Source organism: Chrysochloris asiatica, unplaced genomic scaffold (assembly GCF_000296735.1).
Source record: "Chrysochloris asiatica unplaced genomic scaffold, ChrAsi1.0 scaffold00257, whole genome shotgun sequence".
Taxonomy (NCBI): Eukaryota; Metazoa; Chordata; class Mammalia; order Afrosoricida; family Chrysochloridae; genus Chrysochloris; species Chrysochloris asiatica.
Window position 1 is genome coordinate 2,204,806 of NW_006408775.1, and position 19,352 is coordinate 2,224,157.

General features: G+C 53.5%; 1 protein-coding gene across 1 annotated transcript; it reads left to right on the forward strand.

Moving 5' to 3' along the window:
- Positions 1 to 1,023: 1,023 nt before the first annotated feature.
- Positions 1,024 to 16,547, forward strand: PDPK1 (3-phosphoinositide dependent protein kinase-1). Its single transcript, XM_006873966.1, has 13 exons — positions 1,024 to 1,365; positions 3,162 to 3,204; positions 3,403 to 3,540; positions 4,818 to 4,962; positions 5,376 to 5,473; positions 7,790 to 7,865; positions 10,287 to 10,355; positions 10,457 to 10,553; positions 11,111 to 11,284; positions 11,377 to 11,594; positions 15,619 to 15,676; positions 16,136 to 16,288; positions 16,431 to 16,547. Exons 1-13 carry the CDS (start codon positions 1,024 to 1,026, stop codon positions 16,545 to 16,547), a joined length of 1,728 nt encoding a protein of 575 aa, XP_006874028.1.
- The last annotated feature ends 2,805 nt before the right edge of the window (positions 16,548 to 19,352 follow it).

Here is a 19,352-nt window from a genome sequence, read left to right on the forward strand (position 1 = left end):
TAATTATCTTTGTTTAAATTTGGAATCTCTTGTAGTTTTCCAACTTGTAGTTTGTTTAGTGCCATTAAGTTGGTTCCGGCTCATAGCAGCACTGTTGTGTGGTTTCCAAGGAGCGATTGGTGGGTTTGAACCACTGAACTTGCATTTCAAACCGACTTTGTGGGCCAGTGCTTATCCTACAAAGCCACTTCTATATCTAGATTGAAGAAACCCTGGTGACATGGTGGGTTACGGGAGCCTGGCTGCTAATTACAAGCTTACCCGTCGCTCTGTGGGAGAAGGATGAGACGTTCTGCTCCTGTACATATTTATAGGCTCAGAAACCTTATACAGCTGGTTTCCTGGCACACAGCCGCCACAAGAACTGTGTTCTGGGTGGTGGCATCATGTATGTGAAGCTGAGGTTTAGTAGTTCTCTGCCCAAAGAGCACACTAGTATTTTTTGTGAAGTTGGTCTGGATTTTACAGATGCTTTTAATTTCTGATTATCTGAACATGTCCTAATTTTGCCCTCGTATTTGGTGGGCGATTTTACTAGGTACATGATTTCTTGGATGGCAGTGTTTTTCTTTCAGAGTTTTATATGTCATCCCATTGTCTTTTTGCTTGCATGGCTTCTGCTGAGATATTGGAACTTAGTCTTATTGGTTCTTCTTTGTAGGTAACTTCATTTTTCCCCCCAAGCTGCTCTCAGGATTCTTTGCTTATCTTTGATTTTGGAAAGCTTGATTATGGTAGGTCTTGGGGATTTTCTTTGGGAATCTATCCTATTTGGGGTTCTTTCAGCTACTTGAATGCATACCTTGTCTTTCATGATGTTAGGGAAGTTTTCTTCCAGCAAATTCTCTTTGACAGTTTTCTCCTCTGGGTTCAGCTGACAGATTGGGACGAGGGGGGCTGTAAGGCCTGGTGGGAGTGGCCAGAGCCTGGAGCACTGATGGGGGTGAGGGGTGGGGTGGGGGGTGTGCCAATGCAGGGGACTGGGGGAAAAGGGGAGCAGCCCACAGACCCCAGCACGGGTGTATGGTGGGCCTGTGTCCTGGGCTGGCCTTAAGCATCATGGAGGTGAGGTGCTTGCACCTGCGTTCCCTCACGGAGGCTCTCCTGTTCATGTGCCCCCAGTATGACACCGTCCCCATCCAGCCCAGTGTGGTGTTATGCTCCTGCCCGCCCCCATCCATGGTGAGGAGCCCGAACGACGCCGGCAGCAGGCAGGGCTCCAGCATGGATGCTCCCTCAGCGGAGCCTAGGCCCAGCCCCAGCGCCCTCCAGCACCCCGCCCAGCCACCGCCGGCCCAGCCTCGCAAGAAGCGGCCCGAAGACTTCAAGTTTGGGAAGATTCTTGGGGAAGGCTCTTTTTCCACAGTGAGTATGGCTGCAGCAGCCTTGCTGGGTCCTGGGTCTAACCGCGTTAAAGAGCTGAGCTGGGTGTTGTGGAGACAAGTTTTACAGAGCATCTCATGCTGGCTGCCTTTTCCTTGTAGCCAGGCACCAGCCGCCCACGGTGTTCTCGGGTTCCTGGGAGGCTTCTGCTTCTCAGATGGAAAGTCAGGATCCGTGTTGTTGCAGGCAGTACAGTGGGCCCTGGACCCTGCGCAGTGTCCTCCAGCTCAGCACAGTGGGAGGGGCTCCTGCTAGTGCGGACAGCCCAAGTGGCATGGTCTATCACGTGCAGCACAGAAAGGAAGGTGAAACACCCCCTCTGCTTAGCAGGAGCCGAAGAGTCCTTAGTGGGGGCTCACACCCACTTGCCCAGCCCAGAGCCCTGAGAACATGACTGTTGCTTGCTGGGGGCTGTGCGGTGGGCGGCCCAAGGTGGCTGGGGACGCCCCTGGCCCTGGAGGAAGACTCCATGTTTGAATGTTGTTGTTGTTGTTTTGACATGGTTATTCTAGCATGCCCACATTCCAGCATCTCTGTACAAGAATGTTAGGGCTTGAGCCTCTTAAGCTTTTCATGTAGATTTCTATTACGGGAAAGACCAACGGCTTTGGGTGGTAGCATGGAGCCTGAATCAAATTCTCCTAGAAGGAACCGTGCTAGTTTGTGGAGAACCTGGGCCCTGGTGAGGAGAGCCAGCTCTCGTTCAGTGGGGCTTTACCAGATGGGCCACCTAACTGGTCTCCACGATGACCCTGGCTTTTGTGTGTCCTGAGCTCCTGTAGTCCTGGACTGGAGGCTACTTAGGGTTCAGTTTCAGGGATGGGGAGGGTAGTAGCCATCACAGGCTGTATAGCATTTCCTCTGGACGGTCTGGGAGGATTGAGGACTGTCCGCACAGTGACACAGAGGGCCTCATCATATGTCCTGTCCTCTGGAAGGAAACTGTCTCTGTAGGGTAACCTACTTGTGAAGTGCTGACTTTACCGCACGGAAGGGTTAGGTAGACCTCATTCAGAAAGACCCTGTTTAATGCTGCTGCTTGCTGGCTTCATTGTGCTTTGTGCAAAGTTTGTGCACTCCCCTGAACAGATCTCACACTGTAGAAATCAAAATCGGGAGTGGAAATGTCCCCTCCCGCAGCCTACCTTGGGGGCCGAGAGTGGCCTAGAGAGAGCACTCTCTGTGCTCCCTGCATCTGCTCCTGCCAGGGTCCTGTCACAGAAGAGTAGGGTCTTGGGCATGGGGACAGGGCTACTCAGGGCCTGCTGGCCACCCCTCCTGAGGTGTTTCCAGGGCCATGGCCAGCCTGTGGGTCATTTGCTGTGTGGCCTTCTTTCATGTGGGGGACTGCTTTTGTCTCAAGGTGTGATTTGAGTACAAGGCCGTAGGAAGGGGGTTTGGCTCTTGTAGTCAGCGACAATGATGATAGTGCCATCACTAAAACTGCTGGGTCCAAATGAATGGGCAGTCCAAGTCCAGGGTGGTGATTTGCAGTGTCCCTCTACCCGAAGGACATCCTCTGGGAAGGGAGCCATACTGCCCACTTGTGGTGACGTTGTGTACTGCACCTTTCCTATTTGAAGGCCCCTCAGTTGCAGAGGTTGAAGGTGTACTGCCCTATAGGGACTCTTGGCGGCAGACCAACAACCTGCTAAAGTCTGTGGAGATCAGGCATGGTCGCTGTTAGCCTTGAGGATGCACCTGCTCAGCATAGGGTCAGGATCCACTCACATAATGGCTGAAAATTGAGCTGTCCTTTCTCTTCTCTCCCGCATCAGGTTGTCCTGGCCCGAGAACTGGCAACCTCAAGAGAATACGCGAGTAAGTGTGAATTCCCGTGGTCCCTGCGGTGTGCAGAGCAGGGTGGCCTCAGTGTCTGGGTTGGCCATGTTGACAACGGTGCTTAGGCCTTTGCTTCCCCCAGAGCCTCCCTTTGTTAGGTGTGTGGTGCGTCTTCAGTGTTTGTGTTCCTTTTCTCCTGTTGCCACTGGTAGTATCTCACTTCTCTTTCACCCCAAGTTAAAATCCTTGAGAAACGGCACATCATCAAGGAGAACAAGGTCCCGTACGTGACCAGGGAGCGGGATGTGATATCGTGCCTGGACCACCCATTCTTTGTGAAGCTCTACTTTGCGTTCCAGGATGATGAGAAGCTGTGTATCCTTGGAGGGCTCAGGTCCATCTGGGGACCTTGGTGTTTTGGTCTTGTGACCTCAGGGTCTGTTTTCAAGTGGCCCGTTCCCCTGAAAGGAAATGCAGAGACCTGACATGACTTGCTCGAGGATGTTGGAGGGAGGAAGGTGGCACAGGAGCCTCGGGAGCACAGTCTGGAGGTGGGGGGGACAGTAAATGCCACTTCTGAAGGGTTGTTCTCTAGCCCGACACAACTCACTGCCTTTGGATCTTGGCTGTGAACCTGGCTTGGGAGGTTCTGGATGAGCTCTTAGGGGGAGGTGTGTGTGCGCAGGTGTGCCTGCGTCTGTCTGAGGCATTTGTGTTCACACCGTAGGTTACCTGACTGAAGCTAGGAAGTGCCCTCAGTCAGAAGACAGGAAGTCAGCAAGTAATCAGATAAGGGGCAAGAAAGACCATGGCCTGGGCCCACATTCGCTGCACTAGAGAGGCCAGCTCCGATGGGGCCAGCTATCTGCCTAGGGACACTGAGCCGGGCCTGGGGAAAGCCTGCTCGTTGGAGGCCCCAGTATTTGCAGGTTATTTTCTGACTGGTGGCCTCAGCCCTCCTTACAGGATGAGCTGGACAGGCAAGGCAGACAGGGTCTGTCCTTTGGGGGACGCTAGCACCACACACGGGCACACTTCAACTAGAGCTTGGTAAGCTGCAGCAGTGATACCTACTGTTCTGAAGGTGGCACTGTCGGGTAAACACTGGACCACTACCCAGTTGTACATTAAGCAGTTCAAACCAGCCAGCCGCTCCTTGTGAGAAAGATGAGGCTTACTGTTCCTGCAGAGGTTCCCGCCTCGGAAGGCTGGCCTCCAGGGCTGCTGGGAGTTGGAATCACCTGGGTGGCCGTGGCTGTCGGGGAGTCTGTTAGCGGAGCTCTGGTGCTGTTGTGGGCCAGGTGCTGGACTGTTCATTCAGAGGCTGCTCCTTGGGAGGAAGGGCGGGCTCTCTGCTCCTGTAAAGATTTCTAGCCTGGGAAACCCTTCCAAGGGCTGGCTTTGAGTCCGAATCCGCTGCATGCCATGGGGTTTGGGTTTTGTTTGTATTGTGGAGACTGCCCAGGGGCATCCTGGGGACTGTGATCTGGGAGGGGCGGAGAGGCTCACATCCTGTTTTCCCTGGGGTGGCATTAGGGGTAGGAAGTCCAGGGCCTGGAAACAGGTACTTCCAGGGCCACAGGGTGGGTCTGGTCACTTTAATGATATAAAAACTGGTTTTTTACTCTCTTCCTTAACTATGAGATGTTCAGATTTTGGCCTGAGTTATGCCAAAAACGGAGAGCTACTTAAGTATATTCGCAAAATCGGTTCCTTTGATGAGACCTGCACTCGCTTTTACACGGCTGAGATGGTGTCTGCTCTGGAGTACCTACATGGCAAGGGCATCATCCACAGGTGCCACTTGGGGGCGTCAGGCCACAGGCAGCAACAGAACAAGACCCTGCCCCTTGCTGCACAGCTTCACGTTTAAGCCCAGTGTTGTAGCCCCTCTGCCAGTCTACCTCATAGAGGGTCGGCCTCTTTTTCCGTGTACCCTCTGCTAACCAAGGACTGATGGGCAGGGTGGCAGAGTGACTGATGGATGGGCCATCCCCAGTGCCAGCTTTAAGGTGTCTCTGTTTGTGATACAGGCAGATGGAAGGTGCTGCAAGTCTTGATTTTATGGGTGAAAATGATCCTGTGTTCACCATCAGAAATCCATGGTGGCACTAAGAGCCGTTGGCCACATGGCCTTAGGAAGGTGGTGCGGGCTCAGCAGTTGGGGCGGGGGGGGATGTCAGCTCTAATGCAGAAATCTGCCCTTTCAGGGACCTCAAACCCGAGAATATTCTGTTAAATGAAGACATGCACATCCAGATCACGGACTTCGGAACTGCCAAGGTGCTCTCTCCCGAGAGCAAGCAAGGTGGGTGTGCTCACCACTGATGACAGGAGGCCGTCCCCTGGACCACCACCCAATCCTCTCCTGCAGTCTCTGGTTCCAGAGAGCGCCTGCTACTGCTGCTGATTCCCTGGATCTGCCTCTGGTCATCAGTGCAGGGCCGGGTGCAGGCAGGCTTGTCTAGTGGATACTGGTCATCGCTCTTTCCAGGTGGTATGTGGTGACAACTGTGTCACCTACATGGCCCGGCAGTGAGGTCGCTTGTCTTAGCCACGCAAGGTCCTGGTCGTCTTTCAGGCCTTTCAGAAGAAATCACAGCTCTGAGCAGCACCTTAGCTTCTGGAATCTGCTTTAGAGCAGTAGCTAGAGGCAGGTGAAGGCCTTGGTGGTGGTGGAGGCAAAGGGAGCTGCTGAGGGGCAGGGTGAGTAAGTGGACTCGCGGGTGAGCTGGCGCCCCGAGAGGGGTGGGTGGTGGGCAGTTAGCTGAGGTGCCGCAGGGCCTTGGCATCTGGCTTGAAGCTACTGCTCCCACAGCCAGTTTGGACTGGTGGGGAGCAGGGTAGTAGCAGCACAGCTCGTCTGAGCTAGATGTCGTCTCCTGACTGTGAACCTTGTGAGCATGTGTGTGCCTGTGTGAACACAATGTTTGACATTCAGGGACCTCGGGTTTCTGGTGGGAAGGTTCCCGTTTCTCTGGAGTCTATACCTGTGAGTAGACTCGCTGGGTCCTATTGTAGGTTTGCACAGTGGGTAAGCATTGGACTGCTAAGTGAAAGGGCAGCAGTTGGAACCCAGCAGTCTGCTTCCCTGAAAGTTTGCAGCCTCGGAGCACCGGCTCTGTCCTATGAGGTCCTATTAGTCTGGCCGTGGGTTTTTAGGGACAGTAAATTTATGCTAAACCTGCTCAGGAACTGCCAGGCTGGCTTCCAAAGGGGTGGGGCCATTTGACCCTCTCCGGATCAGCATCCACCCAAAACCCAGATCTACTGCCATCAAGGCAGCCTCTGGGAGCTGGTAGGCGTAGCTGGTGGGTGTGGCCCCCTGGGGCTCTATCCCATGTTCTTGGCTTGGCCTTCACAGATCGAAAGAGGGATCTGGGGAGCCAGATAGGAGAAAAGGTGCGGATTCTCACCAGCCATGAACATGTCCCCATTGTGAATGTGGGGAGTGAGAGCCCTTCTCTCCAGGAGAAATCACAGCTGTCCTCCTGAACAGTTCCAGTGACCTAGAGTCTGACAGATGCCTCCGTGCTCCTCACTGCTTTGAAAGGACTGGAACTGCAGACCCGCTGCTCAGTCTTTTTAATGAATGCACCAATATAGCCTGGTTACTGTGCAACCAATGTATGGTTTAATTATTTTGATACTTGCATTTCATTCTAAGTGATCTAACATGCAATCAAGATGTGTTGATAATTACTGGTGACCGGAATGTGAAAGTTGGAAACAAAGAATTGGTAGCTGAAAACTGTAGCCTTTGTGATGGGTAGGATGCTGGAGATTGTTAGAATTTTGCAAGGCCAATGAGTTCTTCATTCCAACAACATAAATCATGACCCACTCATGAGGAACCGGTACATAGAACAAGAGGCAGTCCTTCAAACGGAAGCAGTGGAGCCTGTATTGCTTAAAATAAGGGATGGTTTGTGCCAGGGTTGTAGCCTTTCACTGTACTGCTTCAGTCTGTGTGTTAAGCACGTACTTTAGGAAGTTGGAGTATATGAAGAACAGTGTGTCATGTTCGGAGGAAGACTCAGTTGAAAGAGGATTTAGCCTACAATATGAGATACACCTCAACATAGAACACAAATCCGAACAATAAACATCATCATGATCAACAGAGAAAAAGATGGAATTTGTTAAAGATTGCATTGGTCTTGATCATGTGGCCAACACCACCCGTGGAAGCCGCAGTCCTCAGAGAAGCGCCGAGCATCAGAGAGCCCGCGGGTGAGCTTGCAGGAAGACGTGCTGATGTCAAGGGCCACCTGTGGATGTCCCGGAAACCAAGAGCTGGGAGAAGCGGCTCTGCAGGATAGCCGGTGACAGCCAGGGACTAGCGCTGCCTGAGCCTTGCTACCACCCGCAGAGCTCCCTGGCTCCCCCCCAGCTTGTCGCCTGCTACCGATGTGTGTCCTTCACTGTGAGGGGAGCACAGTTGACTAAGGCTCTGTGGGTGTGTCTGGGGAAGGTCATGGGCAGGGGGCTTGGTGTGTTTGCCCTCGGAGTGCAGATGAGAGCCTGTTCTGCACAGACTTGGCCACTGCTGTGCTGGTGAGAAGCTGGGGAGGAGCCTGGGCGACCACCCCTGTGTGACCTCCCTTCTCCCTCTTGTCTTCAGCCAGGGCCAACTCGTTTGTGGGGACCGCTCAGTACGTCTCTCCAGAGCTGCTCACAGAGAAGTCGGCCTGTAAAAGGTAATCATTTTGCTGTCTTTAGAGACTAGTATTGAAGCTGCTTTGAGAGATGCTTCCTTTAATCCACATGCCTACTCCCACGGCAGTCCCAACACGAAAACAACCCACCCTTGGCTCCATAGGACCCGGGGGGGGGGGGGTAACTGTTTTTAAAGGGGCACTACTTAGTGAGCTTTCACAACGTTTGACCCCGTTACTTGTGAACCAGCTTTTCCTTGCTTTTAAGTTTTCCTCTTAAATGAAGAAGTTCCTCAGCACTGGAGTGGAGAGGTCTCCAGTGTCTGTCAGCGAGGTAGGAGGACTCAGACTGGCCTGCATAGTTAGCCACAGGTTGTGTAAATAAGAGAAAGAAGCCAGCAAACATGTATTTTGTTTGATGACACATGTATTTAGAGTGTTTTAGAACATCCATGTACTCTCTCTTTTTTTTTTTTCCATGTACTCTCTTGGATGGCACGTGCATTTAGAATGTTTTGGAAGGATGTATCAGAAGCAGAGAGCAGGGATATCCTGGGGCTGGGTAAGGGAGCCATCCTAGTGCCATATTATGACACACATGCGAGGAGTCCTAATGTGGCACTGTAAGATAAGCACTGGACTGTAACCACAGGGATGGCAGGTCACATCTATTAGCCGCTCCTTGGAAACCCTATTCAGGGTCATTATTAGTTGGAATTGAAGGTCACTAAACAACACCGTCCACACTACAGTGTGCATAGGCATGGAACATACAAAGCGTGTATCTTTCTATGCTTATTAGCTTTTAATCATGGTGTTTATTCGAGGATCATTTGAATTCTTCTTCTGATTCTAAAAGCTCTCGTGTCATTGTAAAGACTTCTCAGAGACACTAGCAACTACAGTGCAGAAAACACACCTAGTGCCCAGGCCCAGAGATAACTGGGTAATAATTCAATGTCTTTGGAAGTCCTTGATTTCTGTGCTTTGTGTGCGCTTGCACCATTCTTATACGTCAGAGATCACTGTGAGTAACTAGTGTCATGCTGGTCTCTGGTAGAATGAACCTTCTCCTCACCAGTAGAATCACTTGCAGACATTGGAAATACATGCCACGTGGCTTCCTGGTGTGCTGTTCTGGTGCCTCCTCACAATGGCTGCTGAAGTGGTCCTTGGTTATTAGCAAACTTTGTCCTGTCCACCATGGCCTGGGCTGTGGTGAAGATCAAAGGTCACAGCCTTAGGTATGGGTTGCATCTCAGTTTAAAGAAAACAATAATCCTCACTACTGGACCAATCAACAATATTCATATAAACGTAGCAAAGATTGAAATTGTCAAAGACTTCATTTTGCTTGGATTAACCATCAGCACTCACAGAAGCAGCAGTCAAGAAATCAAATGTCTTACATTAGGCAAATCTGATGCGCAATATCTCTTACAATTGTTGAAGAGCAAAGATACCAACCACCTTGAGCACTAAGGTGTGCCGGACCCAAGCCATGGTATTTTCAGTCACCTCAGATGCATGTGAAAGCTGGACAGTGAATAAGGAAGACCGTAGAAGAATTGATGCTTTTGAGTTATGGTGTTGGAGGAGATTGTTGAAAGAACCAACAGATCTGTGTTGGAAGAAGCGCAGCCAGAGTGCTCCTTGTAGGCCAGGATGGCCAGGCTTTGTCTCTCATACTTCAGACATATTGTCAGGAAGAACTAAACCCTGGAGAAGGGCATTCTGTTTGAAAAGTGGAGGGTCGGAGAAAAAGAGGAAGACCCCCAGAGACATGGATTGGCACAGTGGCAGCATCAGTGGGCTCAGGCCAAGCAATGGTTATGAGGTTGGCACAGGGCCACGCGGTGTGTTGTGCATAGGGTTGCTGTGAGTCAATGCTGATTGAATGACACCATCTTGCTGACAACAGTCTGAACATTTTACACATTTTCAGTACTGAATGCTTTCCTCAACAGTGCTGGCTTCCCCTGTAAATACCCCATTGATTCACAGGTAGAGAGTTACCAGAAAGCCTTTTTCTTCTACATTCCTTCTTTCCTGAGAAAGCCATCCCCTCCCCCACCTGCCTGCATTGGTGGGGCGCTCTGTCAGCCTTTTGCTTACCCCATTGTAAATTAGACTTAATGATGGAAAGCCAAGTGTGAACACTGCTCACTGAGTTGAATGTGAGGTGGTCTGTAACTTGATGCCATTGGGGGCCAACACTAAGAGGTGCGGGAATCTGTCCTCACTGCTGTTGCGTGTGTCCTTAGCCAGGAGCTTGTTCTCGGTGGGGGGGCGGGGTTGCTGTCTCTGGGTATTCTAGGCCCAGACCCCGGTGGTGTCCCAGGCTGTGTTTTTGGAGAGAGGAGGCACTGACACCGAATGGGCAGTTCACCTGGAATTGAAGGTGGGCCCTGCATGGCATTTGGTTTTACCAATGGTTTTCCATGCTTTTCCTCCTCTCTAAAGCTCCGATCTTTGGGCTCTTGGCTGCATAATCTACCAGCTTGTGGCCGGACTCCCACCCTTCCGAGCGGGGTAAGACTGAGTGCTCTCAGCTCTGGGAATTGTGTTGGGGGGTGGGGGGGGTCCGACGCAGGGCATCCCGCCGAGACCTGACTGGTGATTTGTTTGCACAGGAACGAGTACCTCATCTTCCAGAAGATCATTAAGTTGGAATATGACTTTCCAGAAAAATTCTTCCCCAAGGCGAGAGACCTTGTGGAAAAGCTTTTGGTAAATGCCAAGAATGTCTGCACAGCCCCGCCCACACCCTCTGCCCCCGTGTCCAGAGGCCCCTGTGTGTGGTGACTGAACATCTGCAGGTGGACAGTGGTTGTGGAGAGACTCCTATCTGATCCCTGGCCCCCACCCCTGCGCATTCGCTCATCAGCGTGACACTGGGGCGACAGATGGCCCAAGACATTCCCCCCTACGCCACCCCGAGTGCTGCCAACTTTTAGGATGGGAGTCACTGGAGGAAGCCATCGCGCCTTTCTCCTGACCCGGAGGGTGGGAGAGGGGGTCAGTGAGCCTCCAGGGGAGACCTCAGTGCATGACTCCAGCCACCAGGCCAGTTTCTGTCCGGGCCTAGTGAAGCCAAGATGCTCAGTTCTTAACTGTCTTACTTTCTTAAGTCAGGAAATGATTACTCATTTTCTCCTGAGGTGAGAGACATGGAGGGGGCCTGGGGGCCAGTGCAGACCTTCCCCGGCCCCTGCTCCTTTGAGAAGTTGTTTTTATGCCAGTGACGTTTTAGTTGTCACGCTGACCCATCTTGATCTCCATCCAAGGTCTTAGATGCCACAAAGCGACTGGGCTGCGAGGAGATGGCTGGGTACGCGCCGCTGAGGGCCCACGCCTTCTTTGAGTCCATCACGTGGGAGAACCTGCACCACCAGACTCCCCCGAAGCTCACTGCGTACCTGCCTGCCATGTCCGAGGACGATGAGGACTGCTACGGAAACGTAAGCCGGGCGCAGTGCAGTCCTGGCAGGGGAGTGCCCTTGAGCACGCCTGGGGGAACCTGCTGGGACTAAGGCCCGCTCTCACCCCGCAGTATGACAACCTCCTGAGCCAGTTTGGCTGCATGCAGGTGTCCTCGTCATCCTCGTCCCATTCACTGTCGGCCGTGGAGTCGGGGCCGACCCAGCGCTCGGGCAGCAGCATCGAGCACTACATCCACGACCTGGACTCCAACTCATTTGAGCTGGACTTGCAGTTCTCGGAGGACGAGAAGAGGCTGCTACTGGGGAAGCAGGCTGCAGGGAACCCTTGGTGAGTGCTGAGGGGGGTGAGGGGGGGAAGTGTAGTGCCGGGCCACCAGGTGTGGAGGCTCCTGCGGCTGTTGTAACCCCTGCCCTGTGGTCAGACACTTGGCCACATTTCTGAGTTTCTGCTGCTGGCCTTGCCTCTTTTTGAGCTCTGCTGTTAGGGTGGAACCCTGGGTGGGTAGCAGCTGGGAGCGAGGCCCACCTGATAGGGTGCCTGGGATTTGTGTCAGCAAGTCAGTCTTGTCTTCCAGCCAGTGCTTTGACCAACTGACCCAGCTGTTAGGGTCAGCATCTTGGGTGCTTGCCGGCCATTAGGATTTAGGGTTTGAAGCATTTGGTGTCCTTTGTCTACTTGTCTCTTTGTGTGTTTTGCATCTTTTAACAAAGAACGTTTAAGGCTGTACATTGCTAAGTGCCATCAAGTCAGTTCCGACTCATAGCGGCCCTGTATGGGGTTTCTAAGGCTGTGCATCTTGGCGGGAGTAGAAAGCCTCTCTCTCTCCCAAGGAGTGGGTGGTGGGCCCGAACCGTGGTCCTTGTGGTTCGCACTCCAGTGCTGAGTCTACAGAACCACCCACTCAGAGGCTGCCTAGATGAAGTGTGTGTCTCCTTTATTGGCTGTTAATGTGGACGGTGTTTCAGTGTGTTGATGCTGAGGTTTTTTGGGCAATGGATTGATAGCATGGAGGAACGCAAACATGGGCAGGTTGGGTTTTGTTTTCTATGTGCAGATGCACTTATTTCTTAGGTTTTCTTGTGAATTAGATGAAGGGTTTGCAGAACAGATCACCAGTGTTCCATGCAATACACAATAATTCAGACACAATTCTGTTTCATCTCAGTGATTGTCGCTCCACAGTGGCACAGCAGTCATCTCCATTCCTCCTCCTCTCCTCACCCTTCTGGTCTTTGTCCTGGGCAAGGGCTGCCCTTTGACTCTCACATGGCTGCTGCTTTAGTGGGGCTGGGCACTGACCCGGTCTCATTGTTGCCCTGGAAGGCTAACTGAGGCCCATGGTCTTGGGATTTCATCAGTCTCTACCTGACCGAGCCTCCAGGGTATGTCTCTCTTTCCTCTTCCCTTCCTGAGCCTGTTACACTGCGCTGCCCAGCCCCACTATGGACTAGGCCTTTCTCCAGTGGTGTCCGGCAGCTGGCCCCAGTGGGTGTGGAGCCTCCTAGGGAGGACTAGAGGACTGGCTTAGGCAGGAGAGTGGAGCCGGGTCACTGGGTAACTGTTGGGGGAGGAGACAATGGCTGTCATGGTGGAGAACAGGCTGAAGCAGCGAGGAGAAACCGTGGCGTTGCCTCTCTGAAAATGATGTGTCTCAAAGAGTGGGGCGCTGCACCTGTCCTACACGTCAGGGTCTGCTAATGCAGTCTCCTGGGTTTCTGGCCTCTTTGGTTTGAGAAACAAGGAGCCAAACCTCTGTCCACCGTTGTGGGGGCACGCTGGAGCTCTTGTGAGGCACTTAACATTCCTCCAAGTGTTGGACCCTAGCTGGGCTGCCCTGGCCTGCCTCTCTGGGCCACAGCTGGATGGCCCCTCACCACCCAGCAACAGGGTGTGGCTTCAGTTTCTCCAGTGTAGACAGCACAGCTGGGGTGGTTCTTCAGAGGGTTCTGGAAGGAAGGGCCTTGCAGTCCCCGTCTGAGAGCTGCAGTAGCAGAAACCAGCAGCAGTCCTGCCTCTCTGTGAGGAGACGAGGGGGCAAGGTCCAGGCAGCCGTGCTCTCTCAGCTTCTCCTCCTGGGCTGTCTTCCTGTGTCTGGGCGTGTCTCTTCACCCACTGCCGCTTGCTCCCTTACTCCTTAGGTGGACTCAAGACAGCCTTCCTATCGCAACAGACAGCCCATCTGGCCACTGGCATAGAGGGTAGGGTATCTTGGGGACACAATTCAGTCCCTGTCCCTCTCAACCAGGGCCACCAGAGCTAAGCAGGAACAGTACTTGCACTGCGTCCCCTCAGCATCCACCTGAGCCCCACCACACCCTGGTCCCACAGACTAGTGGGCCCATCTGGTCACCTGCCGCTGTGTCTCGTTAGCTGTGTGGCACCGGGGTTGTGAGAGAGTAAGCCCCTCCTCCTGAGGCTGGACAAGTGTCTAGTCCGCTTTGCTGTTTGGGTAGTGTTTCTCGGTCATCCTTCTGGTCATCCGATTGTCATACTGCTGCCTATGAAAGTTGAGGCCCCCTGTCGCCTGTGTGTCTGTCCGAACTGCGTACCTTCTCATCGGTCCCCTCATGGGTTGAGGTGACCCTCCTACCCCTGGGCGGCTGCTGCTGAGTGCCACCAAGTCAGTCCTGACACAGAGCCGCCCCCGCATAGAGGTCAATTGTTGTTGTTGTTAAGTGCTGTGGAGTCGGTTCTGACTCATAGTGATCCTGCACAGGGGGTCCGAGGCTGTAAATCTTTACAGGAGCAGAACACCTCATCTTTCTCCTGCAGAACAGCTGGTAGTTTCAAACTGCTGACCTTGAGGTTAGCAGCCCGATTCGTAACACTACGCTTTAGGGGTTCAATTAGAGACATGTAAGATGAATGCGGCCTGACGTGGATAAGCAGTGTTTTCCCCTCAGTAACTTGTGGTTCTCCTTTGCTAAAGCCATCTGATGGGGCTGCTTTGTGACCCGCTTCCTGAAGGTGTGTCTTGTGTTGGTCGTGGGTGTGCTTTTCAGAGATCTCGAAGCTCCTCCCTGCTTGTCCTGCCTGGTGAACCGTAGAGGTACACTGTCTCATTCCAGAAACCCCACAGAAAGGATTGTAGGTCGACCACCTGTCCCACCCAGGGCTGTAGGTTGTCTGTCTGTCTGCTGCTTGCCTTTGAGCGTGGGGAGCGAAGCCTGGCTCTGCTTCTCATGGCTCTCCCAGCACCTTCCTCGGAAAGTCTCAGGAATCACATTGGCCAGCACTGGGCCCTCAGTTGGTGACGAGGGGCAGATTTTGGGTCAGTCTCTTTACTTGAGTCTTCCCCCAAGCCCCCAGGAACCGGGAGAGGAGCAAGTTAGAGAAAGTGTACTTTTTTTTTTTCTGTTGAGGTGACAGTTGTCTTAGGTTTGACCAGCTATTCAAACCTAAACCTAAGTGAACCCCATTGCTGTATTCTCTGTGGCAGTAAATCACTGTGTCTTCTTTTCTCCTGTGGAGAGTGGGTTTGAACGGCGACCTTCCAGTTAGCACCACCACCAGTTGTTAGGACTCAGCGCCATTCCCTGCTGTCAGCTGTGTACTTCCTGTGTACAGTCAGGGACAGGACAGGTGCTGGGGGAATCACCCAAGCAAAAACCCATGGCTGGCGAGTTGGTTCTGCTCTCCAGCTGTGATCCTTCAGGCTCTCTCCTGAGGAAGCCTGCCCTCCTTTCTACTGCAGAGAAGCAGCTGGACTCCACCCACCAGCCTTCCCTTGTTAGAGCCCCCAGCACAGCTCCTCCTTCAGCTACAAAACACAGAGCAGGAATGGCAGCAACTCCACCACTCCCAGGGGGATGTAAGTGGGAGACGTGACCCACACTTGTTAAGAACACCATCTTTAACATCTTCAAGGCAGGCACGCTTGTCAGCGTGGAAGTGAAGCCTCGTGCACTGAAGCAGAACCTGCATCGGGAGCTTTCTTTGCAGACACGTGCACACACCTGTGTGCACACGCACCCAATTTGAATGTGTTTGCTTTTCACTGTGGCAGGAATTCTAGGTGAGAAGTTTGGTGGCTAGTTTCAACTCTGGCCTTCTAGCGAGTTGTGATTTTAGATTGCCCTGTGGAATTGACCGTGTGTGGGGCTCTGCCTTGGGAAGGGACTGAGTTAGGAACTGTGGTCAGTATACCTGGGTGGCTCCCAGCGCCGCTCCACCTCGTGGCAGTTTTTGTGTCTTCAGCCTCTAGAGCAGGCCTAAAGTCGGGCAGGTGAGTGCAGACTTTGCACTGGGGGGCGGTGTGTACTGTGAAGAGGATGGTTCCTGGGGTGAGGTATTTGGAGGAGTTCTGTCCCCCACCCTCTGAGTTTCTCATTCTCATGTTTTCTTTTTACAGGCATCAGTTTGTAGAGAATAACTTAATACTGAAAATGGGTCCAGTAGATAAGCGGAAGGTAAGTCCCCACGCTGCCCCAGGGCACGGGTCGCCATTGGCTCCCAGCCCCTTCACCTTGGCTCACTATTGCAAGGTTGGCTCTGGGTTCAATAGTGGGGCAATGTGGGGTTGCCACCTGGGAGGCAGTGCTCAGAGCTACCAGCAGGCACCCTAGTATGAGGGGCCTTCAGAGTCCCCTCAGATTTCATGGGATTGGCTTTATGGAGACGCAGGTAGAGCAGCCCCCTGGATCTCTAGCCCACCTGGATTTCCCTGCTTTTGTATTCAAGCACCTGGACCCCTACCTCAGGGCGAGAAGGAGCACACGGATGCTACCCTGTCTTAGTCAGGGCTGGGCTGGCTGTCCCGGGCCCCTTGCTCCTCAGAAACTCTGCAGTGGCTGCTGAGCCTACTGGTCTGCTGGGGAAGCTGTCAGCACCCCCTTTAGTGCTTAGTGATGGACCCTGTGTGTTTCCAGGGCTTATTTGCACGACGGCGACAGTTATTGCTCACCGAAGGGCCCCACTTATACTATGTGGACCCTGCCAACAAGGTGCTCAAGGGGGAGATCCCGTGGTCCCAAGAGCTCCGGCCAGAGGCCAAGAACTTTAAAACTTTCTTCGTGCACACAGTGAGTGTGGGCTCCCTGGCTCAGGCCTGCCCTGATCTGGGAGTTGGGGGTTGACATAGAACTGGGTGTCGGCGGGGAGGGCTCCCCGTGTGCTGGCTGCAGAGTAGCTGACTGCTGTGCCGGGTGGCCGTCCGTCCTGCAGCCCAACAGGACCTACTACCTGATGGACCCCAGCGGCAATGCCCACAAGTGGTGCCGGAAGATCCAGGAGGTGTGGAGGCGCAGCTACCAGAGCCAGCCAGCCGCCGCCGTCCAGTGACAGGCCAGCGTCCTCAGGACCCTCCCAGATCCCCCGCCGGCCCCTCCCGGGGAGAGCAGACACCGCCGGACACCTAGGCGCTTTCTTATTTAAGAGAAAAGGAGACAAACCAACCCACCACCACCAGGCACAAAACCACGAGCAGACACGCAGGGCTTCAGGGCTGCTTCGCTCGTTCTCTATGCTTCTGTGGGGACCTGGAGCCCGCTTCCTGCTCGGCACCCTGCCCCTGCTCCAGACCCGTGGCCCAGCCTCTCGTGTGCCATCACCCGCACCTTTACGGGGGGCGGTGCTTTCTCCCTCCCACACCCTGTGCTTCTGGCCCAGCCTGACCTCACGTTAGCCCCAGCTGTAAGATCCCCATGGTTCTGGCCCTCATCTTGTGAGATCAGATGCCCTGGTGAGGCGGGGGTGCAGTGAACTGCCAGTTCTCATCCCAGGGATGACACAGGGTGGTCCCTTAGGGCCTCCTATGGGGCAGGGAGAGCTGATCCTCCCCAGTCTGTTTCAAAGGGTTGATGTGGCCCTGTATTGGCCAAGTAGGGTTGAGGGGAGCTTCGGGTGGAGCAGGTGTGGCAGCTCCCCCATCACCCCAGTTAGCTGTGGTCAGATGCCAAGCTTCCTGTCTCATCAGGATCCGGCCACTGGTCCCTTAAAGGGTATAGAGTGGATTGGGACTGGGAGGAAGGGTTACCCATTCACCACTGCAGAAAAGAGGGGCAAACTGCCTCTAGCATACACACACCCACACACCTGTCCCACCAGTCATACCTGATCTGAGCACTCCCCCTTTGCCCCCCTACTCCCACCACATGCACGTCTGTACTTGAGCATACCTGATCTAAGAGACACACACACACACAGCACACTCACACGCACTGAGCTGACCGCCCGCTTCCCGGTTCTGGGCCGCATCTTGTGCATGGCTGGCTGCTGCTTGTCTCGGGCTCTGGGTAGCACTCCCGGTTCTCAGTTTCCCATCACCTTCAGTCAGTTCTCAGTTAATGGCACTGATGTGAAAGGCCCACAGGATAAAGACTTGGCTATTTGGAGTTTCACAAAGTGGCAGGAACAAAAGGCTCAAATCGGAACAAGGTTCCCTGCTCCTACCTGGAATGAGCCATCTCCATCTCGGGGTGTGAGGCCAGCCCTCACTGAGGAAGCACCTCACTGGGCTGCAGAGGGGCAGTGGCCTTCACTCTGGCCTCTGCCCCACGGGCAGCTCCTCTACCTCCTACTCAGCCCGAGGCCTTGGAAGCAAATTTGGGGTGGAGTGCGTTTAGATGTGTACCTGAGTATCCGTGTGCACAGGCTTGGAAAAGGAAATGATTGTTGTCTAGGTGAACTAGTGAGGATGAGGGGGCCTCAGAGTGGACAAAGGCAAACCCAACATCACTCCCGGGGGCGGGACACACCAGCTGGGCCATCTTGTGGGACTAGAGAGGTCACCTGACTGGGAGAGGGTATCCCTCCCCTCTCATGGACCCTTGGCACTTGGTGTGTATACCAGACCGTTCTTCCCACCCCTGGGGCCCAGTGCTGCTCAGAACCTATTGAAAGCCAGCTTTGGGGAAGGGCTTCTGGGAGCCTCCCTACTTAGCCCAGTGCTCTTCTCTGGCCTCCCCAGCTCCCCCTCGGGGCTCTCCTTGTACTCTGGAATCAGTTGGAGGCTGGCCAACTGGCCAGAGAGCATTTGAGTGTAGCTCCTGCTCTGTGTGTCATTGCCCTGTCCCCTCTACCCCCCACCCCCCCCAAATGCACATACACACTGGTTTGCTTTCCTGACCAGCCTGGGAGTGGACAGCACAGACTTGTTTTCGTAGATATCCAGCCTTCTCCATTGATTCTTTGAAGCATTTTCCCAGGTCGTGAAGAATTCTGCCAAAAGAAACCGTTTTCAGAATTTTGTGGTTATCAGTCGCCATCTACCTGACCATTTCCCTGTTGTGAACCACTTAGGTGGTTTCTGTGTTTTTGTTTTTCCTCATGATTTAGATAATGCTGTGATGAATAGCCTTATAAATCTTTGGTTTTGACTGCCCCTCCCTGCCCCCCCAACTCCCTAGAAGTGGTGGTTTGGGTCCGAGTTTGTTGGTTTCAGAGGTAGTGTTCGCTCTCCTCCTCTTGATCTGCTGCTTTGCTGCTCAGAGTCCCAGAACCGCCTCCTGAGTTCTGTCCCGATTCTGAGCACATACATGAGTTTCTCATCAGTCAGGTGTCCCAAAGAAGGTTTGAACAAGCCCACTCTGTTGTTGTTAGTGCTAAAATACTGTCAATGCTGCTGTCCATCTCTGACCGACTGCCCAAGAACCAGCCTCCTTGTCGTTGGAAGGTCTGCCGGTGCCTGCATGCTAGTCCCCCCCTCTGTCCGCTGCTCCTCATTTCACCTGCTCAGCCACCTTGGCCGCCTCTGTACTCACTGGCCACTATGGTACTGAACTGACATCGGTGCAGTCAACGGAGAGAACAGGTGTCAAACTGGTGAGGCCACGTGCTCAAGTGGGTGACTGCCTTGTTAACTTGGATTGACTCAGTATGCCTCCATTGGACCATTTAGAATCAGAAGAGCTTTCATGCTCAGAAAAACAACAGCCCTGTAGACTGGTTGGATTTTACAGGTGTGTCTTTGTCTCCCCTCTTCAAATTGACTTCACCAGGAGGAGGTTTTAGTGGACCTGGCTGGTGTGATGCCTTGGGCTCCCCCTCCTCTGTTTTCTGCCCGTGGAAGGTTGTCTGCAAGTTCAGACCACCCACCTTGGTTTCAGTCTTCATTTCTCCACTTTCGTGTATGTGTGTGTGGCTGCG